Consider the following 27,997-nt stretch of genomic DNA (forward strand, 5'->3'; position numbering starts at 1 on the left):
TATGTTTAACATAGGACATTTCTTAAAGTACAATAATTTTCTACTATCCTATATCCACATAAATAAAATGTATGGCTTGGAATAACTTCCCACAATTATATTATATTTCATTTTAATTTTTTTTAATAGGCTCAATGCCCAACGCGGGGCTTGAACTCACGACCCTGAGATCAAGAGTAGAGTAGCACGTTCTAGTGACCAGGCCAGCCAGGAACCCTTGTTTCATCTTATTTTTTTAAAGTCTCTTGATGTATTAAAAAGTTCTTTTAAAAACTTTCACATATACTATGAAAACATAGTAAGATAGTCAAAGGAAAGGCAAGTAACAAGGGCTAACTGAAAGGCACTGAGGGGTGCCTGGGTGGCTCAGACAGTTAAGTGGCTGCCTTCTGCTCAGGTCATGATCCCAGGGTCCTGGGATGGAGTCCCGTGTCGGGCTCCCTGCTCGGTGGGGAGCCTGCTTCTCCCTCTCCTTCTGCTCCTACCCCCTGCTCATGTGTGCTCTCTCTCTTGCTCTCTCTCAAATAAATAAACAAAATCTTTAAAAAGAAAAAAAAAAGAAAGGCACTGAAAAATTTACTGAAGGTTGCTATTTTGTAGCTTTAAAAATACTATGTAAATAGTGTCTGGATTATGGAGACCCATGTTTGCACACAGGCAACACTTACAAATTCTGGATACTTGAACTTCCCCACCACAAAAAACACAAGAAAGAAAAGAAAAGAAAAGATGAGACACACCTCTCTCTCAGGCCTGCTGGAAAGATGAAATGTTAAAATGGCATATGAAAACATCCAGAACAGCATCTGAGACATAGCACATGATCAAGAAACACTGGTTTACTGAAATATCACTATGTGAGAAGGCAAGACCTACAAGTGAAACCCAGCTTTTGCCATTTCTAAGAGTTTTATGATCTTGGGAAAGTTTCTTCTGAGTTTTTATTCTCACCTGTGAAAGGTAGATAATATAAACTTTCCAACAAGGATTAAATGACATAATCTTCATAGATCTAATGATTACAGTCACAGCTGATATGCAATAAAAGTGCAACACTTCAACAGATATTTAGTGAGTCCCAGGTAGAATCAGCAGATGACACAATACTAAATGTTCAGGCCATGACACGACATAACGTCCATCTGCGAGGAGCTTAATTATTCATATAGCCAACTGACCATTTACTATACACCAGGGACTCTGAGATGCACTTTCCATGGCTTATCTCATCGCTATCTATGGAGTAGAGACTACTGTAATTTCCATTTACAAACCTGGATACTAAAGTTTAGAAAAGTTAGATGCAGAGGCTCTTTTCTAACATCCTATTTGGAGCTGATAGTAAAGACTCTTTATTGCCTCTTTATTTTCCCCATTCTCCTTCCTTTGAAGTCCATTTTAAAGTATCACTTCAAATGAGGCTGGGGGGCTCAGTTGGTTAAGCATCTGCCTTCAGCTCAGGTCATGATCTCGGAGTCCTGAGCAGGGAGCCTGCTTCTCCGTCTCCCTCTGCCTCTTCCCTCTGCTCGTGCTCACGCTCTCAAATAAATAAATAAATCTTAAAAAAAAAATAAAGTATCAGTTTATTCTATTTATAAAATGCAGTCACTTTTTAAAAAGCATATTTTGTAAGTGGAAATTACAGCACATATAACTCACATTAAGGATCATCATTATTAATGAGTTATACCAATTTAAGAATAATTTGCTCTGTGTTTATGTAAGTGATTTCCCATAACGTGTCCATATGAAGGGAAACTGTAGAATATATAGATGTATAAGGAAACCTGTATCATTTCCTAATATGAAATTCAAATTATATTTTACCATAAAATCAAATAGCCATTAGCAATTAATCAGGTCAGGACACCGTTAAAAACAGAAATTCTATGGATAGTTTTAAAATATTTTGAAGTCAAGAATTTTCTGACACTCTTGACTTAATTACCAAACATTTTAAAAGATACTCAGATGAATAATTATTAACATAGAAAGTTGTACACCATATAATAATTAAGGGAGAGAGCACAGTATATGTCTATATTATGATTCACTTTATGAAACATAAGTAAGAAAATATACCAAAATGTTAATAGTAGTCCATTAGCTCTAGGTAGCAGCATATAGATTACTTAAATTTTTCCAAACATGTAATTTAAAAAGTGTTTAGATCTGAAGGGAAAAATAATAGTTTCAAAACCAGTATTATCTGAACTTAAGTAATAAGATCTGCTGATACTTACAAGGAATGTCTCGGTAGCCATTCTCCAATGCACGAAAATAGTTCATGAACTGTAGAGTGGGGATTTTAAATATTTCCAATAAGCCAGTGTCTTGAAATAAGGTATACATAACCTAAATGTCAATTAAAATAAAATTTACTTTAAAAATCAGAATTTCTATTTGTAGTTGAGTAGAGTATGTTTTTGTGATTTGCATTTGGGAATGTTACCATGTATATATGTCTTTAAGTTAATAATTTATTAAAAACTTCTTTACAAGATACAAGAAATTCTTTTCAAAACATTAAAAAGGAAGACATCACCCTAAAACCCTTGAAAACCAAAGGAAGATTACCATATCATGTCCCAGTTTTAAAATTTTTCCATTCTTCCCTTTAGCTTTTTTATTTACAATTTATTAAGGGGCATATGAAATCTATTCTACTCTAGTCCTGGGTGTTAACAGAAGTCAGAACAATGTATTTATTACATTTTTGTCCCTAAAGACTTCAATGAGATGAAACCATATGCCCTCCATAAAATTTATCCTTATGCTTGTACATTTCATAAATAAGATTTTGAAGATAATGAGAGTGATATTTTGGGAAGGTTAATCTGATGCTGTTGTATGAATTTCTCAGGGGGAACCCTGAGTCTGGGTGGTTAGAAAAGAACTATTTTTCCACGGTTCTAGCATGAAATGAATCATCTGGCCTTGGGTAAAGCACAGGGAGGGCAGGTGAAAAAAATAAGCACAGGTTTCAGTGGTTAGAACTAGCTCACCTTTCATGTCCCTTTCAACTGCAGGGCTCAATATAAAGTAACTCTTTATTCTGTAGTAAAACTAAATCCCACTAATATGGGCCCAAAAAACTACTTTTCATTTATTCAAACAAAATTACATGAAACATATTACATACAATAATTATTTTCATATATGGGTTTATGTATATAGGTTTCTCTTTTCAAATTTTCTACTGAAAATTTCATTTGTGAAAAAAAGAATTCAGCGAACAATGTTGAACTTGTGCTTAACCCAGTAGTACACGTTTTTAGACTTTGCGTTTCATAAAGATTCAAGAAAAAATTAATTTATAATTTAAAAAAGTAGAGGGGCGCCTGGGTGGCTCAGTCATTAAGCGTCTGCCTTCGGCTCAGGTCATGGTCCCAGGGTCCTGGGATCAAGACCTGCATCGGGCTCCCTGCTCAGCGGGAAGCCTGCTTCTCCCTCTCCCACTCCCTCTGCTTGTGTTCCCTCTCTCACTGTGTCTCTCTGTCAAATAAATAAAATCTTTAAAAAAAAAAATTAAAAAAAAAATAAAAAAATAAAAAAAGTAGAGATGTTAAACAAACCTGACTAAGGATCCTTCCTGATTTCTCTCCCATTTTTTCTACAACTTCAAATATTTGAAAATTCCAGTTGCTCATCTTTTCTATTAAGGAATCATAATCTTCTATTAAAATCAGATCCAGTGATGCTTCCTGTTCAATCTGCACATATAGGGGGAGAAAACAAACCAACTTAACCTTACCTTTTAAAAATATTGTTAAATCCACATCTAAATGAGAGCACTCAAAACTGAACATTAAAAAATGGTCAATACTATTTTCAACAAAAGTTATTCTCAAATATAATCTGTACTTCCAATTTCCCCTCTTTGTAAAATACTATCTTCAGAAAAATGTAAAAATGTCTTCTAGGCATCAGAAGACTTATTAATCTTCACAGTAGTTTTATAAATAAAAATATTTTCTTTCCAAAACACTATATACAAGTCTAAAATCCACTATTTGTATTTTAGAAGTTACAGGTATCAAAGGATAATAGAAAGACACTCCTATCTTATACTGGTATTTATTACTAGTTTAACTCCCAATAGGAATGGATGATTTTTCCCCTAAAAAGCTTAAATTTGGAACTTAAGAACAAAACACTGCTATTTTAAGTAAGTAGATTTTGTTTTTTAATGTGTTGTGCACCTGTTCCTCATACTTTTAACATATACAATGAAGAAAATATCAGCATAGAAAGTAATATATCTACTGTAAAACTAAAATATGTTCATGTGTTCGTTTTACAACGAATGCACTTTGCTGTTCTAGGATGATGGATTCAGAAGTACAATTGACCATTGAACAACACAAGTTTGAACCATGCAGGTCCACTTATACCTGGACTTTCTGTAGTACAGTGCTGTAAATAGAGTACTCCCAATACTGTAAGTACAGCACATACAGTACCTGCATTTTCTCATCCTTAGGATTTTTAATCACATTCTCTGCCCTAGCTTATTTTATTGTAAGAATACAGTATACAATACATATACAAAATATGTGTTGACATATGTGCTTATGCTATCAGTAAGACTTCTGATCAACTGAAGGTCATTAGCAACTAAGTTCTGGGGGAGTCAAAAATTATATGTGGATTTTTGACTGCATGTGGGAGGGTCAGCACCCCTAATACCAGCCTTGTTCAACGGTCAACTGTAATTATTATTTTTAACCCAAGGTTTTCTTTAATATGATATAAGGACTTTTCAGTAAAAAATTTAAAAGTACTATTATATTAAAAATCTTGTTCTGGGCAAAGATAATGAAACTAGTACTAAACTAATGTTATATTTCACCTTAACATAATCATATGGAAAGTTTATCTTTTACATTTGGTTGCTGTTCATTCTGTGCCTCTTCTGTTAGGTGATTATCACCTTCCAAAAATAATTTTCTGTAGTCTCTGTTCTCTGTTTCCACTTCCTGCGCTTCTGTGCAGTTGAATGATTGTTTTGAGGGAATGGTGCTATCTTCGTCACCTTTCAAAAAATACATAGAGTAATGATAAGAATAAAACTTGCCCTATATGCATAGTTTTATAAGGAAAATTACTTATAAAAAAATATAAAATGGGGTGCCTGTGGCTCAATTGGTTAAGCATCTGTCTTTGGCTCAGGTCATGATCTCAGAGTCCTGGGATGGAGCCCCACGTCAGGCTCTCTGCCCAGCGGGGAGCCTGCTTCTCCTTCTCCCTCTACCCCTCTCCCCCTGCTTGTGCTCTCTGTCAAATAAATAAATAAAATCTTAAAAAAAAAAAAAAAAAGGAAAAGTAAGTCCCTATCAATAGGAAGTTTTTAGCAATTTGATGTATGCAATGTCCAACATCTGAAATTGTTTGAGTTTTGGCTATGAAAACTCTAGATTCATAATTATAAATGAATGAGATCAAGGAACATCTAAAAATTAAAACACAGTATCATTTATTGTGAATTATTTCTCTACCAATGTGATTAATAATGCTCTTTTTTCCCAAATCTCATGGAAAAGGGAAGCAGCACCAGTAGCTAAATAGCATTCATTCACATGTAAAAAAAAAATCATATTCATTCTGTTGGTAATATTATAAACAGGAAACTTCCCCAAAACCCATCAACAGTAGAATAAGTAAATGTAGTATATTCACACAACTGAACACTATGGAGCAAAGAGAATTAACTACAACCACATGCAACAAGACAGATGATTCTTTTTTTTTTTTTTTAAGATTTTATTTATTTATTTGAGAGAGACAATGAGATAGAGAGAGCATGAGAGGGGGGAGGGTCAGAGGGAGAAGCAGACTCCCTACTGAGCAGGGAGCCCGATGCACTCGATCCTGGGACTCCAGGTTCATGACCTGAGCTGAAGGCAGTCGCTTAACCAACTGAGCCACCCAGGTGCCCAAGACAGATGATTCTTAAAAATATAATGTTGAATGAAGGAAGTTAGACACAAAAGTACATAATCTGTGATGTTCTTTATGAAAAGTTCAACAACATACCAAAACTGATACATATGAGTATCGAAAGCCAAGACAAATGTTATCTTTAGAGGGTATACCTGGAATGGGGCATGAGGAGAAATTCTGAGGTACTGGTAATATTTTATTAGTTTACTGATCTGGGTGGTTACACAGGTATGTTAAGTGTGTGAATACTCATCAAGTTATAAAGTTATGATTCATTTACTTTTCAATATGTAGGGGGTTTTCCTAAGTAAAAGGTTTTTTTTTTTTTTTTTAAAGACTTTACTTATTTTGAGAGAGAGCATGCACATGCATGCAACAAGCAGGGGGAGGGAGAAGGGGAGAGGGACAGAATCTCAAGTAGACTCCATGCTGAGCACGTGGGGCTCGATCTCACGATGCTGAGATCATGACCTGACCCAAAACCAAGAGTCAGATGCTTAACCGACTAAGCCACCCAGGCGCCCCTAGGTAAAAGAGTTTTTAAGAGTACATATCAGAATTGAGTTTCAGAAGAACTAGGCTCAAATCCTGATTTTGTACTTGATAATGGCAAGCTTTTTCCCCTGTAAAATATGGATAACAACATCTGTTTTACTAGATGTTACATATAATAAATGATCAATAAATGTTAGTCAAATCTTAATCTAAAATTGAATATACTAAAAAATCATTAACTAATGATGATCAGGAAATATCCTTTGGAAAATATTATTTTTTCCCCAATGAAAAGCATTTAACAAATGAAATTTAGAATATACAACTACTCTTGGTAAGTTAAGGCAATACTACTAATAAAATATATATAATAATATTCTAAAATAGCCATCATGACATATGAGGTTCATTAAATACGGGTTTTTTTTTAAGATTTTTTAAAGATTTTATTTATTTATTTGAGAGGGTGGGAGGAGCACAGAGGGAGAAGCAGACTCCCGAATGAGCAGGGAGCCTGATGCGGGGCTCGATCCCAGGACCCAGAGATCATGACCTGAGCCGAAGATAGACGTTTAAATGGCTGAGCCCCATACGTATTTTAATGATCCAAACTTCTAATAACTCTATCTTACATAGAACAGTAATAAAAACAGTTGAAATAAATGTAATAATTTCCTTTCCGAAGTTGGCCACAACACTATGTCTTACCCCCCCTTGCACTCTTTTGAAATGTATTCCTGTTGCTCCTCCAACAAGACACTGCATCTATTTCCTAAGCCCCAGGAATCTGGACAGCCTGTGTGACTGCTCTGATTAATAGGATATGGCATAAGTAATGCTTTGTTCTGGGTTGAGCCATTAATTTGACTGGCAGTTTCTACTTCCTCCTCTCCTGGAATCCAGCAAACATGCTGGAAGAAGCCCACAGAGAGATCATATTTAGATGGACTAGTCAATAATCAGCAGATACATGAGTAATCCCATCTTGGAAATTCAGCCCAATCATTCCTTCAGATGACTGTCACTCGTACCAATATCTGACTGCAATCACATGAGAGTCCTCAAGTGAGAATCTCCCAGCTGATACCATTCAATCCAAAGAAGTGTGTGTGTGTGTATAATGTAATAACATACTATAAAATCTACCCATTTTAAGTGTATAATTCAACAATTTTAGTATATTTACAGAGTTGTACAACCATATGACAATTTTAGAATATTCTCATCACCCCAAAAAGTACCCTCCTGCTTATTTATAGTTAATCCCTATTTTCATCCTAGGTGATCACTGTTCTGATATTGTCCCTATAAATTCACCTTTTCTAGCATCTCATATAAATAGAATCATACAATATGAAATCTTTTGAGCCCGCTTCTCTCACTTAGAATAATGTTTTGAAGTCTATCCATGCAGTGTCATGTATTAGAAGTTTGTTCCTTTAACTGCTAAATAAAATTACATTGTATGGATATACCACGATAGTTCTCCATTTACAAGTTAATGGACATTTGGATCATTTCCAGTTTTGCAGTGTCATCAATAATGTCATAACATCCACAATCTTGTCTTTGAGCGCTCATATGTTTTCTCATGGATAAATTCTAAGCCATGGTATTACTGGGTGATATTGTAAATTTATGTGTAACTTTTAAAGAAACTGTCAGAATGTTTTCCAAAGGGGTATACCATTTTATATTCCTATCAGCAATGCATAAAGGTTCTAATTTCTCTGCATCCTTGCTAACACTCGGTATTGTCTGTCTTTTTTATTATAGTTAGTCTAGTTTGAGTGTAGTGCTATCTCACTGTAGTATTAATTTGCATTTCTGCAATGACTAATGATGTCATTCATCTTTTCATGTGTTCATTAACCATTTGTTTATATCCTTCACCAAATGACTCAGACCAAAATATGTGACATCTTTTGCCCATTTTTTGAGCTGTTTGACTTCTTAATAATGAATTATAAATGTTCTTTATGTATTATGTATATAAAACCTAATCAGATATATAATTTCCAAATATTTTCTCTCAATCAGTGGTCTGTCTTTTCATTTTCTTATTGTTGTCTTTTGAAGTGCAAAAATTTTTATTTTGCTGAAGCCCAATTTGTCATTCTTTTCTTTCATGGACTGTGCTTTTGGTGTGGTATCTAAGAATGCTTTATTCAACTCAAGGTCACAAAGACTATATCCTATATTTTCTTCTACAAGTTTCAAGTTTTTAACTCTTACACTTAGGTCTGTGATCTATTTTGAGTTACTTTTTATGTATACAGTAAGGTAAGGGTCCAAATTCTTCCTTTAACAAGTGAATATCCAATTGTGCTGGCCCCATGTGGTGAAATAACACTTTCACCATCTGTTATTTGTAACTTGTTCCTAGTAACTCCTCAACTTATCTCCTAAGTAGGTAAAACATTAGATCTTCATTTTAAAGATGGATAAACTGAAGTTAAACTCACTCATTTATTAACTTCTAAAACAATGTCAGAAATTGCTCTGAAATTCAAACACACATGACTTTTGCAAACTCACCTGACTTTCCACCATGGCAGTCTGCACCAGACTCAGATTCGAATGTTGACACGTATTTCAATATTTGATGTCCACAGCTTATAGAATAAAACAGAGAAATATACCTTTACAAATGAGAAGCAAATTTTGGCCTAAATACAATTAGAAAATCTGCTTAATTTTTAACCAAGATCCTACTGCAAAATATCATACAAGTCCAATCTCTCGATAAACCTAATAGGTAGGCTTTATCCTAGAAGGCATCCTGTGTCCCTGAAGAGAATAACATATTTTGAAAGTCAGCCCTGAGGTCTGAAGTAAACACTTATTACTGATAAAAAATGGAAAAATGAAAACAAACACCATATGAACTGGGTAGTATGGTATTATACACCAAAATAATTCTCATAATTTACTGGTGTCTTGAAATGGATAGAATACCACTATATATCACTTAATTGGAAAATGAGTAATAGCACTAAAATGAGAAAAAGTTTGTTAAGAATAAAATCTACTCGATAAAGATAATCTTCTTAAGCAAATAGAAAACTAGTAATATTTTATGAAAGTAACGTATTTTTAAATAGAAATAATGAAAATTTGGGAAACTTACCTGTTACACAAACTGCTATCAGAATTTCTGAGTTGCTGATAAGTATCTGGTGAATTGGGTGCACTGCCCAGAGATCTGTGTAAAATAACACTTGGCTTAGTAAGAAAATTGGCAGTGTCAGGAAATTCTATGTGTGATCGACTGGTTAGAGAGCCAGGAGACACTGGTCCATGGCTGGGAGAATTCACAGGACTCAGGCTGGGGAAAGCACCTTAAAAAATTAAAAGAGAGGGAAGAGATCAATAAATAAATATGTATGCACACATAGGCGTTTATTGTCTCTGTGTATTTAAAAAGAACAACTTCCTTCTTTAAAGAAAGCAAAGTATTTACAATTAAATGATAAAAGAGATTTCTACGTGGAGCTATCTTCAAGACATTGTAGGCATTATTTGTCATCATCAGTGAGTGTGAAATAAATATTGCAGCAAGATGGCACAGATATTAACAGTGTAACTAAAATGTACAAAGTGTGGCACAAATTTTCCTAATTCACATTGGCCTTTATCTTTCACATTTTATATCCCTACCAGCTTATTATCCACATGAACAAAAGTATTGCTACCAAAGTTTATTGAAGAACGAAAGTTCTTAACAACATTAAGCAAGCTGAGCAATGACAAAATTATATGTTAATGTAACATCAGATTCCTTTTAAAAATATATCCATATCTTTCCAGCTCATTCATTCATTTAACAAATATCTGAGAGCCTCCTATATGGTAGAAAATGTGCTGGGTTTAACAATGGAGAAAAAGATACTATCCCTGCAACTCAACAAACCTAGTGACTAGTAGAGAATACAAACAAGTGCTCATTGCTAAAACATGAAAAAAACAGAGGGCTTCAGAAATACATCTCTAATGCTACTGATTTGCTCCAAAAACCTTCACTGAGTGCCCTGAACTCAGGGTAGAATGGGTATATCTGGAGAAAGGTAGGCAGATTTAAAACTTTATTTGGAAATGAAGATCCAAGTAAAGTGTGAATCAGAGGGGAAAGCAAGTAACAGTTATTCAGGAGCTCTGATATTTTCAGGCATAGTGGTATGTGTGTGATGGTTAATTTTATGTGTCACTCGGCTAGGCTGTCTACGGTGTCCAGCTGTCTGGTCAAGCACCAGGCTAGATGTGGCTGTGAAAGTGTTCTTCAGAGGTGATGAACATTTAAGTCAGTAAACTGAGTAAAGCAGATTACTCTCCCTCCTCATGTGTGTGGGCCTCATCCAATTGGTTGAAGGCCTTGAAAGAAAAGACTGAGGTTCTCCAAAGAGGAAGGAATTTTGCCTCCAGACTGCTTTCAGATTCAGGACTGCAGTACCAACTTCTCCTAGAATTTCTAGCTGGACAGCCTGCCCTGCCAATTTCAAACTTGCTAACCCTCACAATCCTGCAAACCAATTCCTTAAAATAAGCCACCTCTCTCGCTCTCTCTCTCTGTAAATACATATACACACATTCTATTAGTTTTCCGGAGAACCCGAATACAATGTGTTATTTTATTTAATACAATGTGTTATTTTCATCATCTTGTGAGTTAAGTAGTATTTTCATTTTCCCATGTGGGGGGAAAAAAAAAAAAAAGGCTAAAAACTTGATTTAGTTAACACAGTTATCACCGGGAGATCATACTTCTTCTTGCAGAGCTGCCTCTACTGTTCTATCAGACTGGTTTATGGAGAGGCTCCCATAACTTCATACAGTGTTAGAGCTGAATGGGATTTTTTTTTTTTTTTTTAATCTGGCCAGCCCATTTAATGTTTCAGAAGAGGAAACTGAGGACCAGACAAGAAGGGTCTTGCCTGTCATAATGATTAGTTACTAACCGGAAACTGAGGTTCCAATTTCTAGCCCTCTTCTCTCTAATTATACTAGTGAGTGTCCAAAATCCTGACAGACGGGCTAAGAATAAAGGGTAACATGATCTTAGGGTAGAAATTTGATACAACAGAGAAAAACCTAGCAACCCTTAAAAAAATGCTTTCTACGATATAGATTCACCATTTTAATTTTAAACCTTTTTTAGTGTGAAATATAACATACATATGGAAAAGTTACAATGGGAATGCTCACCACTCAACTAAGACATAAAGCATGGCCAGAGATCAGAAACCCCGTCTTCTAGCTCCCTGTCTTCTCATTAAAGGAAATCATATTTTGACTTGCATGGTATTGTTTTTCTTGCCTTCCTCTATATTTATACCACGTAAGTATGCAGTTTTTAACAATTTAGGTTAGTTTTGCTCTTATTTTCTAACTTTATAAACTGAATTAGACAGTAAATATACATGCTTCTTCTATGCTTTGCTTACATTTTAAAAAGGTATTTCTAGGCAGTTGGGTATGATTGCAGTTCTCCGATTTTCAAGGCCGTATAAAATTGTACTCATGAAGATAGCACAATTTTATTTCTCTCTTCAAGTACTGAACTGCCAAATTGTCTTCCAAAGTGGTTGAAGCATTTCGCTTTCCCATCAATGTGTCAGCGTTCCCACGTTGGAACATTTTTACCACTCATTCTTGTCTGTCTTTAAAATTACAGGCCTCACAGTGGGTATGAAGTCTTGGGTCAGTGTGGTTTTGATGTGCATTTCCCTAATGATTAAAGATATTGAACATCTTTTCGTGTGGTATGGGCCACTGGTGTATCTTCTCTGGAGAAATATCTTTTTTAATGAGGTCATTTGTCTTTTTATTATTGAGTTGTAGGACATCTTTGTAAATTCTGGATACCAGGACACTATCAAATATACAATTTGCAAATATTTTCTCCCATCCTGTGTCTTTTCACTTTCTTTAGGTGTCTGTAGAAATACGAATGTCTTTAATTTTAATGAATTCCAATTATCAGTTTTTCTCATTCAGGAACTGTGCTTTTGCTGTCATATATTAGAATGCTGTATTCGACACCCAAAGTCACAAAAATTTTCTGTCTTCTTCTACTAGTTTTGGGCTTTAACTCTTACAGTTGAGTCTATGATGCATTTGTATTAATTTTTGAGTATGGTAACAGGTAGGATTCCAAATTCATTCTTTTTCCTGTGTATATCCAGTTGTCTCAACACCATTTGTTAAAAACACTGTTTCTTCCCCATTGAATCATCTTGGCACCGCTGTTGAAAATCAGTTGACCATGTAAGGACTTATTTCTAGACTCTCAATTCTATCCCACTGAGATGGAATATCCTTATGCCAGTACCACTCTGGATTACTATAGCTTGGTAATAAGTTTTAAATTTGGAAGTGTGAGTCCTCCAATTTCTTCTTTTTTATTAAAAATTGCTTTAGCTATTCTGGGTCCCTTGAATTTCCGTATGAATTTTATTTTATTTTGTTAAGATTTTATTTATTTGAGAGAGAGTGCACGAGTTGAGGGGGAAGGAGCAGAGCGAGAGGGAGAAGCAGACTCTCTGCTGACATGGGGTCAATCCCAAGAGGAGATCATGACCTGAGCCAAAGGCAGACACTTAACTGACTGAGCCACCCAGGCGTCCCTCCATTTGAATTTTACGATCAGCTTGTTAATTTCTGCAAAGAAACCATCTCAGAACTTAATAAAGATGGCATGAAATCTAGAACAATTTGGAGAGTATTGCCATCTTAACAATATTACGTTTTCTGATCCACCAACACAGGGTATTTTTGTATTTATTTAGACCTTTAGTTTCTCTCAACAATGTTTTACAGTTCTCAGTATACAGGTCTTACACTATTTTGTTAAATTTATTCCAAGTATTTTATTTTTTTTAATACTAACTTTACATGGAATTATTTTCTTAATTTCAGTTTGCATTATTCATTGCTAGTATATAGACATATAATTGATTTTTGCATTGGGATCCTGTATCCTGCCATACTCATAAACTTGTTTATTGGTTTGTAATACACTTTAATGAATTTCTTCAGATTTTATAAATACATGATGTCATCTGCAAATACAGTTTTACCTATTCCTTTTATCCCTTCTTACCTGACTGCTATGGCTAGAACCTCCAATCTAATATTGAGTAGAAGTGGCAATTATTTTATAACATCAAAATTATTTTATAGTTTCATTTTATAATTTCTAGTTCTTTATATTCTCTTTGATGAGACACTGTTGTCATAACTCTTCTTAAATACTGTAGATATTAGCGCCTGGGTGGCTCAGTCAGTTAAGTGTCTGGTCATGATCCCAGCGTCCTGGGATCAAGCCCATGTCAGGCTCCCTGCTCAGTGGGGAGCCTGCTTCTCCCTCTCCTTCTGCCCCTCCACCTCACCCCCCAGTTGTGCTCTCTCTAATAAATAAAATCTTAAAAAAAATTTAGATATGGTTTCCACTAGTACTTTAAACATATTTATAATAGCAGATTTTAAGTCATTTAAGTCCAAATCCAAAATCCAAGCCCCTTCAGGGAAATTTTCTGTTGACAAAAATTTGTTTGTACATGGCAAAAATGTGTTTCTTTGCATGTTTCATATCTTTTTGTTGAAAACTGGACATTTTAGATAATATATTTTAACAATTCTGGTATCAGATCCCTTCCACACCCAAGGTTTGTTATGTTGCTGATTTGTGTTTGTTTTCTTGCTTCTGGTTGTTGAATGACTTTCCTGGACTAATTATGTAGATTCTGTTTTCTCTGACTGTGTAGCCACTGAGTTCTTTGCTAGTTGTTGTTGTTGTTGTTGTTGTTTTACCTTTAAGTTCTTGATTTATTTTTTAAGCTTGACTTCCTGTAAATCACCCATGGATCAGAATAATTTTGTTGTCAATCAATGATGAGTCTGAAAGATTTCTTTAAATGTCTTGCCTATATGTCAACTGTAGAAGAGAATCTGTTGAAAAAGACACACTTCAAACTTTAGTTTATGAAACAGCCTTGGATTTCACGTGCTGCTTGTGAGAGGCCTCTAGGTCAGCTCCACGTGAGTGCCTGGGGCCTTCTCCTACGCATGTGCACAGCCTTGTAGACTCCCCAGGAATCTCTCAGACGTTCTCAAGTTCCCTATGGTCATTGACTAGTATCCAGGATTTCCTTTTAAATTCCCAGGTAGCTCTTGTTTGCCACCCCTGAAATCACAGCCTTACGCAGTTACAATGCTGCCTGGCACAAGGTTTGGGTTTTCTGTTTGTTTTTTAGAGAGCTGAGCTCTTGAGTCCAAATACCCACGGGGAATAGAGATTTCCCAAGGAGCTTCAAGGTGGAACAAGGAGTTTCCTATATACTCTCAGTGGAGTTCTAAAAGAGGTCAGATCTCCCTGATCGTAGCAATGTTACCTGCTTTTAGCAACAGTGCCACTGAGGGAGAAAGAGGGGATGGGGTAGCCCCCAAATAAGATGTCACAGGACCCACGGGCTTACCCAGGCTCAGCAGTCTCTCTTATACAGAGGACTTCTAGTTTTTTCTCAGGCTTTTGTTAATTCCCAATGTTGTGAAATGGCTGAGTTTCATTTTTTGCCTTTTTGTTGATTTTAGCAGGAGTGAGTTTAGGAGATCTTCTCTCTGCCGTTCCTGAAGTCAATCTCTATATAGAGTTTTAATACTTTGAAACTCATTGAGACTTGTCTCATAGTCCAACAAATGGTCTACTGTCCTCCATCTTGTGTGTATTCTTGGAAAACATATTCATCCTGGGATGGCTGAATGTAGTGTTTTGCAGTCAAATACGTCAAGTCAGTCAAGTCATGTTGCTCTAACCTTTCATTTGTCTATACTAATATTTTGGTCTGCTTATTCTACTAATGAGAATGGGGAGTTAAAATCTCCAATTACGAATATGGATTTCTCTATTTTCCCTTCAGTTCTGTCGATTTTTAACTCATGTATATTATAGCTCTGAGATCAGACCTACCTGCATCCTTGGATTTAGAGTGTGCATCTTGTAAAGAGCATATGCTTGAGTTTTGTATTATTAGCTGCCTGACAATCTTTGTCGTTTAACTGGAGTGTATTTTCAATTTTTTGTTGAAAACTGGATGTTTTAAAAATATGCTTAACAACTCTGGCAGATCCCTGCCTCTCCCCTCCAACCACAAAGTGTATGTTTAATGTGATATAGTGTTCAATCCACTATCTTCCTATTTCTTTTTTAGTTGTTCCTTCTTTTTTTTTTTTTTTTTTAAGATTTTATTTATTTGCGAGAGAGACAATGAGAGACAGAGAGCATGAGAGGAGGAGGGTCAGAGGGAGAAGCAGACTCCCTGCTGAGCAGGGAGCCCGATGTGGGACTCGATCCCGGGACTCCAGGATCATGACCCGAGCCGAAGGCAGTAGCTTAACCAACTGAGCCACCCAGGCACCCCAGTTGTTCCTTCTTTTTGTCTTTTATCTTTTCCTGGATTCTTTTGGATTATTTTTTGTTTGTTTTTTAAAAAATCATGCCAATGTTACCTCTTATATTCATTTTTTATTTATACCTTTTTCTTTCATTCTTTTCGTTGTCACTCTGGATACTACAATGTGCATCTCTGAAGTACTACTTTCTCTCAAATTTATACTTTTTACAACTTTTACTAGTTTAAATCCATTTACCCCTCTTCCACCCTTTATAAGCCCTTGTTACCATATATTTGACTCCTTCATATATTACGCATGCTAAAAGGAAGTTATTATTGTGTTTTTAAATCAATATTCACTATATTCACCCATGTATTTAGGCTTACTAGTGCTTTTCATTCATTCCTGCCAGTATATGCTTTAGTGTGGATCATTTTCCTCCTACCTAAGCTACTACTTCCTTTGCTGAATCTTAGTATTGCAGGTCTACCAGCAATAAATTCTATCAGCTTTTGTCTATATGAAAAAATACATTGCTTTAATTTTTAAAAGATATTTTCATTAGATAAAGAATTCCAGGTTGGCATTTTTCATTTTATTTTTCATTTCATTTCATTTAGATCTGAGTTTCTAACCTTTATTACTTTTCTTCTCTTTAAAGAACTTCTTTTAATATTTCTTGTTTACTATTTCTTGTCTGTCAAGTCTACTGGCAACAAGTTCCCTCAATTTTTATTTGTCTGAGAAAGTCCTCCTACACTTTTGAGGTAGAATTTCAAAGGGTACAGAATTCCAGGTTGGTGTTGTTTTTCCCCCCTTCTCAATACTTTAAATGTTTCACTCCACTTGAATGGCTTATGAAGGTTAAGTCTGATGTCATTATTATTTTCGTTCCTCTACAGGTAAGTTGTTCCCCACCCCCACTGGCCTTTTTAAGGATTTTTTTATCTTTGCTTTTCTGTAACTTGAAAACAATATGCCTAGGTATTTTTTTTTTTTTAAAGATTTTATTTTTATTTATTTGAGAGAATGAGACAGAGAGCATGAGAGGGAGGAGGGTCAGAGGGAGAAGCAGACTCCCCGCTGAGCAGGGAGCCCGATGCGGGACTCGATCCCGGGACTCCAAGATCATGACCTGAGCCGAAGGCAGTCGCTTAATCAACTGAGCCACCCAGGCGCCCCTATGCCTAGGTATTTTGATATTTATCCTGTTTGGTGTTCTGTGAGCTTCCTGGATTTATGGTTTGGTGTCTGATATTAATCTGAGAAAATTCCCAGTCATTACTGTCTCAAATATTTTTTTTCTTCCTTCTTGCTTTCTTTTTCTGGTATTCCTTTTGCAGTTATCTACAGCCCTTGGATATTCTGTTTTTTCAGTCTTTGTTTTTCAGTTTTGAAGATTTCTGTTGACATATCCTCAAGCTCAGAGATTCTTTCTTCAGCTGTGTCCAGCCTACTCATGAGCCCATTGAAGGCATTCTTAATTTCTGTTACAGTGTTTTGATTGTGAGCATTCATTTTTGTTTTATTATTTAGGATTTCCACCTCTCTTATTGCATATTATCTACTTAATCCATTAGAGCCTTTGGCATATTAATCATAGTTGTTTTAAGTTCCCAGTCTGACAATGCCAACATCCCTATCTGATTCTGATAGATTACTCTGTCTATCCAAATTGTGTTTTTACCTTTTGGTACACCTTGTGATTTCTTCTTGATAGCCAGACATGAGGTACCAGGTAAAAGAAACTGCTGTAAATAGGCCTTTAGTGAAATGGTGCTGAGGTCTGAGGCAAGAAGTGTTGTATAGTCCTGTGATTAGATCTCAGTCTTTCAGTGAGCCTGTGTTGCTGGACTAAGAACTTCACAAGTGTTTCTCAGGTTGTTTTTGTTTGTTTGTTTTGGGGTTTTGGGTTTTTTTGTTTTTGTTTTTGTTTTGCCTCTCCCTTTGGTGGGAGAATGACTAGAGCTGACTGAAGTTGAGTATTTCCCTTCCCCCAGGTTAGTCAGGCTCTGATAAATCCTCAGCCGATTAGGCTCTGGTTGACTAGTTTCTCCTGAGGGCAGCCTTGTTAAGAAGAGGAAAAGTGCTCTGGTGTATTTAAACATGGTTCCTTTTCCTTGCCCCCTGATAGCAGCATTTTCTCCACTATTTCTGAAAGAATCCGGTCAAGCTCCTGGAGGTGAATCTCACAAAATTGTGGGGGGCTCCTTATGACTGGGTCTCCCTGGAGTTTTTAATTCTCAGAGTTATCCTCCAGCAATTTGCCAGATACAGTTCAGTTCAGGCTTTCCTACCCCAGCACTGGTTCCAGGCAGTGGTTCTGAGTTGCCCCTTGTGAGTCTCTGCTCCAGTAAGTCATTACTTCCTGTATTTGCCTATCTCGCCAATCTTGGAGGAACCCACTGCCCTGTCTCCTCACCTCTCTCACAGATCCTAGAAGAGGTGATTTTTTAGTCTGTTCAGATTTTTACTTATTAGGACAGAATGACGGCTTCTAGGCTCCTTAACATGCAGAACCAGAAGCCATAAGTATTCTGTTATCTATATATTTTTTTCCCTCTCTCTGTTTCAGTTTGGATATTTTCTATTTTTCTGTCATGTCCAATCTGTTCTTAAACCATCCTATAATTTAATCAACCACATTTCTCAGTTCTAAACTGTCCACTATTTCTTTTCTGTGTGTTCAGTTCTGTGTTAAAATTATCAACCCATTTTTGTCCATCTTTCCTTCTATTTCTTTTAAAACATCATTATTTTAGGGCGCCTGGGTGGCTCAGTTGGTTGAGCGACTGCCTTCGGCTCAGGTCATGATCCTGGAGTCCCGGGGTCGAGTCCTGCGTCGGGCTCCTTGCTCGGCGGGGAGTCTGCTTCTCCCTCTGGCCCTCCCCCTCTCATGCTCTCTCTCTCTCCCATTCTCTCTCTCTCAAATAAATAAATAAAATCTTTAAAAAAAAAAAAATCATTAAAGACTTTGTTAAATCCAACATCAATATCTTATGTAGATCTCCTTCTAGTGTCGGCTTTTCTTATCAGTAACATGTTCCTGCCTCTTCACGTTTTATTGATTTTTATTTTATATACAACATCATAAAAGAATTTTGTACTTGTATGTATATTCCATTACCAGACATAATGTACTTTAAAAGTAGGTATCAGTGTTGTTCCGTTATTGCTATGTTGTATCTGTAACTTTCATCTAAAATATTTTGAAGTGTTCTATAATCTCTTGAGTTAAAGAAAATTCCTTAATTAGTGGGGGGTGGGTGAAATGGGTGAAGTGGGTCAAAAGGAACAAACCTGTAGTTATAAAATAAATAAATCAGAGGGCTGTAAGGTACAGCATGAGGACTACAGTTAATAATACTGGACTGTATATTTGAAAAGTGCTAATAGAGCAGATCTTAAAAGTTGTCACAGGAAAAAAATTTGTGACTATGTAATGTGACAGATGTTAACTAGACTCACTGGAGTGATCATTGTGCAATATACACAAATATCAAATCATTGCTGTACACCTGAAACTAATATACTGTTATATGTCAATTATACCTTAAATAAATAAATAAAATGGGAAAAATTCTATTAGAATGACTTACTAGGATATAGTCAGGTTTTTTCCACTCTCACAGTAAGGTAATTGCCACACTACAAAAGAATACCCTTTCCATACAATTTTCCCTTGTTCTGGATATGTGAATCTGGGGCTCTGCAACTACTCAGGTTAGTTAAGTAGTTCTGTATTTTATCCCTGAGTCCCTAGTGCCTAACAAAGTGCCTGGTACACAGTGGATGTTCAAAAAGCATTACGAATGAATGAGCAAATGGTCAACTAATGGCCAATCCAAACTGCTTAATCGTGTTAACTTAGGACACATAAAATGGTATTCAAAATTAGCTCTAAATGTATAATGAAAAAATTGTGCACTACCAGATACTGAGGCCTCCCACATTTAAATCATAAAGAATGACTTCTTACCAGCTCTTCTCAGACCTACATGGTGAGTTAGGGATACAGAAGATGACCTTTGCTTCGCGATTGTCAGTAGACTTGAACTAAAAGGCCCATTTAGATAGGATCCTTGACTAAAAGGGAAAGATAACAGATTAAGAATTTTAAAGCCATGGGAAATTTCCTCTTTTTTATTCATGATCTTCACTTCAACTAGGAAACATCTGCTTATACATTCAGAGTTTAGACATCTATCTAGTACTTACGCCTAAAGCAGGGGCCAGCAAATGCTTTCTGTAAAGGATCAAGTAGTAAAAACTTTTGGCTTTGCAACTACTCAACCCTGCCACTGTAGCATGAAAAGCAGCCACAAATAATAATAACCAAGTAAGTATGACTGTGTTTCAGTATAATTTTATTTGCAATAAACAAAAACAAATTCAAAACAGTTATGGACTCTATTAGGCCCACAGGCCATATGTAGTTTGCTGAACCCTGGTATAAAGCAGGTTATCAATATTATCTGGAGGACTTCTTAGAACACAGATGGCTAGTTCTACCCCCAGGATTTCTGGTTCAGTAGGTCTGGGGCAGGGCCAGTAATCTGCATTTCTAGTACGTTCTTAGGTGACGCTGACATTGCTGGGTCCAGGGACCTCACTGAAAATCACTGGCCTAATAATACAGTTTTCATTATTTCCTGCTTCCTCTCTTCACAGCTATTGATTACCCATTAACTCAGTCATTTCCTATAACTGAAATATTTATTGTAGGTTTTAGAGCTCTTATGAAGAAATTAAACATAGGTAGGCAATCACACACTACAGCAATGTGATATGTAAAATGCAATTTAAGATTATATATCTGAAAGCTTTCCAGTGCCAAGCATGTATGAAGTACACCATAAATTTTACATTTTCTTCGATATTCACTAGCCTGTTTTCTTCTGTCAACTCCTCATGTGGGCACTTCACCACAGGCTCAAAGACAAATCTAGATTCTCTATTTTTCACTCAGTATTTTTTAGTGTAGGCTAAGTTCTCAATAAGCTCTTCTCCAACTGCTTCATCTTTTCTGTACTTCCATACCCCGTTACTCAAGGAAGGCCTATTTTTTCTGTGACCTAAAAGGTTTTTCTTCATGTCCTATTACATTTATCCATAGTGTATTATAATTTCACTGCTTACAGATTCTTTTCCCTCATTATTTTGTGATTTTCTTTGCGGGCTCTAACACATCTCTCTACATTCCCAGTGGATCTAGCTCAGTGCCTGATACAGGTGTTCGACAGATATTGTGGAATAAGTGAATGATCTCTTTAGGTTCCTAGTCTCAGCTTCCTAGAGAACAGATCATTTTTGCTCCCCAGTTTTGGGCGAATGGACTCTTTTTCTTTCACTAACTCTTGCTTTGAGGCTCTCCTTGGATCTTTTTCTAGAAATCTAGTTTGTTCTATATCCCCATGGGAGAAAAAAATTCTGTATTACAAAAAGAGAAGGCACGTAAAACCAGTTAGCGACCATTAAAACTTCCTTATTGACATTAACAAAAATTATAACAACAGCACTATTTTAAGTATCTATTATGTACCATTCATTGTTTTAGGTAGTTTACATATGTTTATCTTTTTTAATCTCCTATTTAACAGATAAGGAAATGGAGACATCAAGAGGCTAAGTAACGTCCCCCCATTCACACAGCTAAAATTCACAGTGGCAGAGCTAAAATTCAACCTCTAATTTCTTTGACTCTAAAAGGAGAAAGCATTTATTTTCTACCTATTTTTAGAAGGTCTTGCCCACACCTTCCACAAAACAATTCTGATTCTAGCTTTGTGTGTTTCTCCATCTGTAAAATTAGAGATTTAGATGTAACGCTTTTTTTTTTTTTTTTTTTTAGTGTTAGGGGTAGAATTTATTGACTCATCAATTGCATAAAACACCCAGTGCTCATCAGATCATGTGCCCTCCTTAATGCCCATCCCCTAGTTACCCCATCCCCCCACCCACCTTCTCTCCTAGAGGTAAAAACTTTTAACATCTAACTTTTAGAGTCTATCATATTTTATTCTCAAGCCAGTAGTAATGATAATTTGATGATGTGACAAAAAGAGGCAATGCAAATAATACCCCCCAATAAACTCATGTCCCTGCTTGTGCTCAATTGTTCTTTGTATTTAGTACTCCTTGCTCACAAGTGGGGGAGACTAGGGAAGCACATAAGAATACCACTCAGGGCTATATTCAAACAGAAAAATCTGTGTACTCTACCAAAGTTTACTCCCTGATTAATATTCAAAACAAAGATAAGACTTTCTCCTTTTCAAAACCCACTGCACTGCTCCACAGTTTCCTACCTTGATCCAGAGTCGTCTTTTTTTTTTTTTTAAAGATTTTATTTATTTATTTGAGAGAGAGAATGAGATAGAGAGAGCATGAGAGGGGGGGAGGGTCAGAGGGAGAAGCAGACTTCCCGCCGAGCAGGGAGCCCGATGCGGGACTCGATCCCGGGACTCCAGGATCATGACCTGAGCCAAAGGCAGTCGCCCAACCAACTGAGCCACCCAGGCGCCCGATCCAGAGTCTTCTAATACTTGAAGTATACTATACATTCAGTTAGCCGTTTAGAATTGAGAGGTACAGGTCAAATTACAGGTTTTCAGCTGAGTTCTAGAATCGTCTCATTAATTTCTGGCCTACAACCAGATAAATGTACACTCCAATGAGATTACGTAAAATACTGAAGAAAGCAGAGGACAAGAAGGATAGGAGTCTCAAGGTTTATTAATAGATGGTAGGAGGATGACTGAAGTCAGATCTGGGAATCATTACAAGAGATTGTCAAAAGTTATGGTCACAGAGTTAAGCCATATGTTAAGAGTTGATTTTTAGATAACCAATGCAAATTACCTGGATAAGGTTTGTATCATCTTGTGTGGGTGTGTGAGAACCTGCATAAACTTGTTGGCTGTATGATGTCCAGATTCACAGAGCTATTCTCTTGAGAAACTGAGTGAGATGACACCATTAGCCCTCTTAAACCTCTGCATTTCAAATAGTATCCAGGCATTGGTATAAATCTCTAATAAATTATGAGACACAGAATTGAGAAGCTGGTTCCTAGTACATTATTTAGGGAACATAGTTCCTAACAAATTATTAGATTGAATTACAGAGCAGTTATGGAGATGAAGGATGAATTGGGGAATAGGTTAAAGGTAAGTCTCTTTAGTGTAGGAGTAACTATAGTTGACAGCCCAGGGAGTTTTGGAAAACGATTTGCCTATTTTTCCCCAGGGAAAGTCTGTTCAAAGAAAGTGAGCTGTGAGCTCTAAAATGTGTTCTGTTTGTCCACAGGGAGGGATGGGTCCTAGCAGTCAGTCCAGGGATACAAGTTTAGCCATTTTTTAACCATAGCTACTAATCCTAGAACTCAGAGATGGGTAATCCAATTGTCAGCTAACCCAAAAAAGCATTATTTCACATCTCCTGGAACTTCCTGACCAGAGAACCTTCAGCTGAAACTTCAGCAGAAGGCAACATCCGCTGTCATAATCCAATATGGACACTATACTCCTGCAGGACATTTGTTGAGCAGCTGTTTATCTTCAAAGATCCATTTTAATGCAATCAAACTCATCACAGCAATCAAGCAGGCCTCAGAAGAGCAGTAATGACTAACTCACGGTAGAAAGTGAAAGTGCCATAAAAGAGGCAAAAAGAAAAGGTGTTAAGGAGATTCCAAGGTGAAACAGATTACTTCTCCTTAGAAATCAAGGGAGGAGGAGATCAGGGTGTTATTCTTAAAGTGAGACCTGTTCCAGGGAGAGAGAACAACTACCGGGGGGCATAGAAGCGGACAAATGGAGGGAACAGCAAAGAGTTACTCTTGACTGGAGTTTCAAATAAATAGAGAAAGACTGATGTATTTTGGTGTTGTAAAGTAATGGCCCTCTTAATTAAAATTTCAAGTTCCTGTAAGAGATGAAAAGTGATAAACTCTTCAGGGTAGATAATACAGTGGCTGTTCTTCCTTCTGGTTTTCTTCCTTTAGATTCCTTTTATCACAGCTATCATAGGGTTTATAATACTTCACTTTTTTCTCCAGACAAAGCATGAAGGAAAGCAAAATTAAATCCTATATTACTCTTTACTCAAACAAGGTGAGCTGGAAACTATAATTCAGCTTAATTTTCAAATGAGTTAAACTAAAAACAAAATTATCAGAAAAAGTTCAAGGAAGAGTTTAGTGCAAGTCACATATTGTTTTCACTTAGAGAGCTTTCCAAGTCATTTTTCTGTTCTCATTCTTTGCAAGACTGCTCATGTCTTTTAGTTTGTTTAAATATTCCAAGTAAGGGTGCAGCTTTGTCATGAGGGAATAACAGGGTTTCACATCCCAGGCTAAGGATTTCGGCACTATTCTATAGGCATTGGTAAAGGGTCCAAAACATAATGACTAGAAAAACTGAATAATCAAGGTTTTGTTTAAGGAAGATTTGTGGTGGAAGGGTAGGAGATGGATCAGGCAGTGAAGGATATTAGAAATGGAAAGGCCAATTAAGAGGATAATAGCTCAGGTAAGGAGTAAAGAAAGCATGAAACAGTGCAGGCAAAGTGATAAAGGAGAAGAGGGAGCAGAGAGGAAACGAGATGCAGACACAGGCCTGACAACTGGTATCTACAGGATAAGGTGACAGGATGCAAAGATGACACCAAGTTTTCTAGTTAAATCCATTTTTTTAAAGTAACCACGAAACTAGAGGGTAGCAGCATTATGTCAGGAAATAAGGGCAGAAAAACACTAACATGAAAAAGCACCTGGAGGGATGAGCAATTTGGTTTCGGTCAGAGCTTCAGAGAATGAGAGGCTCGATACTGGAACCATGTTGAAAGCACGGTCAGGGTCATTTAAAATCACAGTCAGAGAAGCTATAATCAGAATCCAAGGCTGCCTTCAAATCAAGACTCAAAAATGTAGGCCATGCGATCTCAGTTTTGGGGTACTCTAATAAAGTCAAGAAGAATGCCCTAGTGATACCAGATTCGCAGGTCTCTTCAGTTAAAGCTACTAAAGCCTAGGGTGCCTGGGTGGCTCAGTCAGTTAAGCGACTGCCTTCGGCTCAGGTCATGATCCTGGAGTCCCGGGATCGAGTCCCGCATCGGGCTCCCTGCTCGGCAGGGGGTCTGCTTCTCCCTCTGCCCTCTTCCTTCTCGTGCTCTCTCTATCTCATTCTCTCTCTCGCAAATAAATAAAATCTTTAAAAAAAAAAAACAAAAAAACAAAAAAAAACAAAAAACCCTCCAAAAACCAATACTGTCATGTTTAGGCTCCAGGCAAGCTTTGCATTCTCCAGGATTATACTTTTTATACATCAATCCCTTCCTGTTTTATTTATCATTTCACTCTATTTTTCTTTTATAAAAAAGGAGTTCATCTACTTGAATAGATTATAAAAGATTCAAATTTAAAAATCACACAAAATCTGGAACATTATTTGATCGTATTTCCTATATAAGCGTGAATGCAACTTTTAACAGACAAATCCGTGTGATCCAATCCTGCCATCTGCTGTTTCAAATGTGTAACTACACAGTTCCAGCAAAAGTATAACACATGCCCAGTAACAACAGTGGTTTAACAGAAAGATTACACTAATTCTAACTCTGTTAACATAGGCAGATGAGTGACCAAAGAGAAGTTCCTAACTCACACCGGAGATCACTATGTTTCTGACTATTGAAAAACAAAGTAGTGAATCCTTTGTTATGAGGGTAAATGGGTATATTTACAGTCAGAAAATTTCAGCCCCTGCATTTTCCCAGCTTCATTTAGCTGGAGTTACTGATGCCTTTCATGTGTAGGATTAGCACTGGTCAGTTCCAAGTCACTCTTCAAGTGAGTACAGAATATAGGAGTAGTCTTAGTCCTCCAGCACGAACACGGTTTGGAAGAGTTTTGCTACCTTGTATCTAACATCTGAGGTGAGCCCTGGGAATGTGCTCTTCCCCTAACAAGTCAGTCACTCTGCTGACCTGTCTTTTGACACTGTGCACTGGATGGCTGTGATTGTCCCCGTAATGGCGACTAATACTAATCTTAAAGCTTTCTCACTGCCCTGTCCTAAACTGACCCCAGATTCCTTACACTGCCTTCCTGATTTCTTCTTAAGGCCTCAGCATGCTTTGTACCCAACGTACTGCACTTTTTGGAGAAGACACGTTAGCCTCCTTTTTAAGAATCAGTTTCTCTATCATGCCTTATTTCTACCCGTGCTGACCTATATCTAAAATACTTCAACTGTTCCTTTCTGCTTTTAGTTATTTCAAACTTCATTCAACAGAGACAAAATGGATGCACTGGACTCAAGTTTCTTTAAAAGACTGGGGATTTTACCTTGAAATGCCAAAGTCTTGGTGTGGCCTCTTGCCATTATTGCGTTCCCACCTTGAAGACTGTTCAACGGGAGGCAGACCTGAGGTTGCGGAACTCCTCCTCAGCTGTGGAGTTGGTAAACTACTCCTACTATTTAGTCCCTGTTGAATAATGTAACAATGGTTAAAACTGTCACCCTTAGATATGCTGTATATGTATTAGTAAAGATGACGTGTGAAAATATCAATACAAAGTCTATTTTTAACATGTACAGGAGAAATAGAACACTTTACTCTGAAAATACATCAAATTTACTCCAAATTCTACATTCTATATTGTTGTTCTATTTAGTGTTCCTCCCACTAAAAAATGATTTCTGAACTCCCTACAATTTAACAAGATCTTTATTCTTTTATACACTTCACTCCCTCTCTGCATGAGAAATAAACACTTGACAATCTCAAAAGCAAATATGAAAGATTTACCCTGAAAAACAATTGCAGAGGTCAAGCTTAGGATCAGGGACTATAAGCCCTATATCCTAAATCTTTTTTATTTTCAGTATAAGGCTAATGTACATCTTTTCAATTAACAAACTCAGAACACCATAGCATTAATATTTTACCTTAATTTTTGAAAATATTCTAAACTGATCCAAACAGCCAATTAACCAAAGTATTCTTTTTTTTTTAACCACTGAATAGGTGTTTTACTGAGATTTACATAAAACTGTCTTTGCTTCTTCTGAATTTCCCCCATTAGCAAATACTGAAACCATCTCAGAGATAAGCATCTCCTATGTTTAAGTTTCCCAAGCATGTCGGTTTTTTTTTCAAGATTTTATTTATTTATTAGAGAGAGAGAGCACAAGCAGGGGGAGCAGCAGGCAGAGGGAGAGGGAGAAGCAGGCCCCCCACTGAGCAGGGAGCCCGATGTGGGGCTCTATCCCAGGACCCTGGGATCATGACCTGAGCCCAAGGCAGACGCTTAACCGACTGAGCCACCCAGGCGCCCCGCTTGTCAATTTTGTAAAGGTTCGTAGTTAGACTCACAGTGAAAACATTCTTTGTGGAACATAATCCTTTCTGGCTATAATTTAGGTCCATATAGTCTCTCTTAGTTCTTAACACATACATAAGACATTTACATTAAATTATCTCTTACAACTCCCTTTTCCTTACTAATTATTTTTTCATAAATGGCTATTGTTCTTTTCTGGAGTAGTATCAGGCTTTTTCTATTCTTTCCCAAAAGCAGAGACAAATTAGTTGTGAAATTCAAGAAAGAAGTTAAAGAACACAAAGAAAAGAAATAAGGGTTACTTCCTGGTTCTTATAGGACTTACTCCTATCAGTAGATTCCAGTACCAAAAATAAGCCTGATTAACTAGAATGTTCAGGAAATGAGGCACTTAGGCATCCTGTTTAATTAATATTGTTTAAAATGTTTCTAAAATGTACCAGTACATTTTTTACACAGTAAACATAGTAACAAACATAATATTGGTATCAGTAATATTTTTCTGATTAAGATTTCTAAGAATTATTATTTTTAAAAATTGCCCTTCTGTTGTGTCAAGTATACTTCAATTGAAAAAAGAAAAAAACTACTATTCAAAACATCAAATATCAATGGAAAATACAAAGGAAGAGCAACATAGCAAGTGAAAACTAACTCAAGAATATATTAGAGTTATTTTATTGATGAGTTTATTACTGTCACTTTTTGATGCTTGTGATTAACCTATTTCTCATAGGCAGAGTGCTAAAAAGAATGCCATATAACTAAGTAACATTGTTAATTGGATTTTGACTAAGGCAAGTGCTACTGTATATATTTCTT

At 36.5% G+C, this 27,997-nt stretch overlaps 1 protein-coding gene across 2 annotated transcripts in view; it reads right to left on the reverse strand.

The window, feature by feature from the left end:
* PDE3B (phosphodiesterase 3B) overlaps nucleotides 1–27,997 on the reverse strand; it is a 166,633-nt gene that overhangs the window by 22,481 nt on the left and 116,155 nt on the right. The window contains exons 4-10 of one of the 2 annotated variants that reach the window (XM_034995396.1): nucleotides 26,177–26,316; nucleotides 19,808–19,914; nucleotides 9,569–9,779; nucleotides 8,977–9,053; nucleotides 4,887–5,035; nucleotides 3,576–3,713; nucleotides 2,244–2,292 (exon numbers count right to left, since the gene is read on the reverse strand). In XM_034995396.1, the coding sequence (XP_034851287.1) occupies nucleotides 2,244–2,292; nucleotides 3,576–3,713; nucleotides 4,887–5,035; nucleotides 8,977–9,053; nucleotides 9,569–9,779; nucleotides 19,808–19,914; nucleotides 26,177–26,316 (871 nt within the window). Of the gene's footprint in view, nucleotides 1–2,243; nucleotides 2,356–3,575; nucleotides 3,714–4,886; nucleotides 5,036–8,976; nucleotides 9,054–9,568; nucleotides 9,780–19,807; nucleotides 19,915–26,176; nucleotides 26,317–27,997 lie in introns of both variants that reach the window. The other variant, XM_034995395.1, reaches the window with a different exon arrangement.

The sequence above is a fragment of the Mirounga leonina genome, unplaced genomic scaffold (assembly GCF_011800145.1).
Source record: "Mirounga leonina isolate KUSES-001 unplaced genomic scaffold, KU_Mleo_1.0 Mir_92, whole genome shotgun sequence".
Classification (NCBI taxonomy): Eukaryota; Metazoa; Chordata; class Mammalia; order Carnivora; family Phocidae; genus Mirounga; species Mirounga leonina.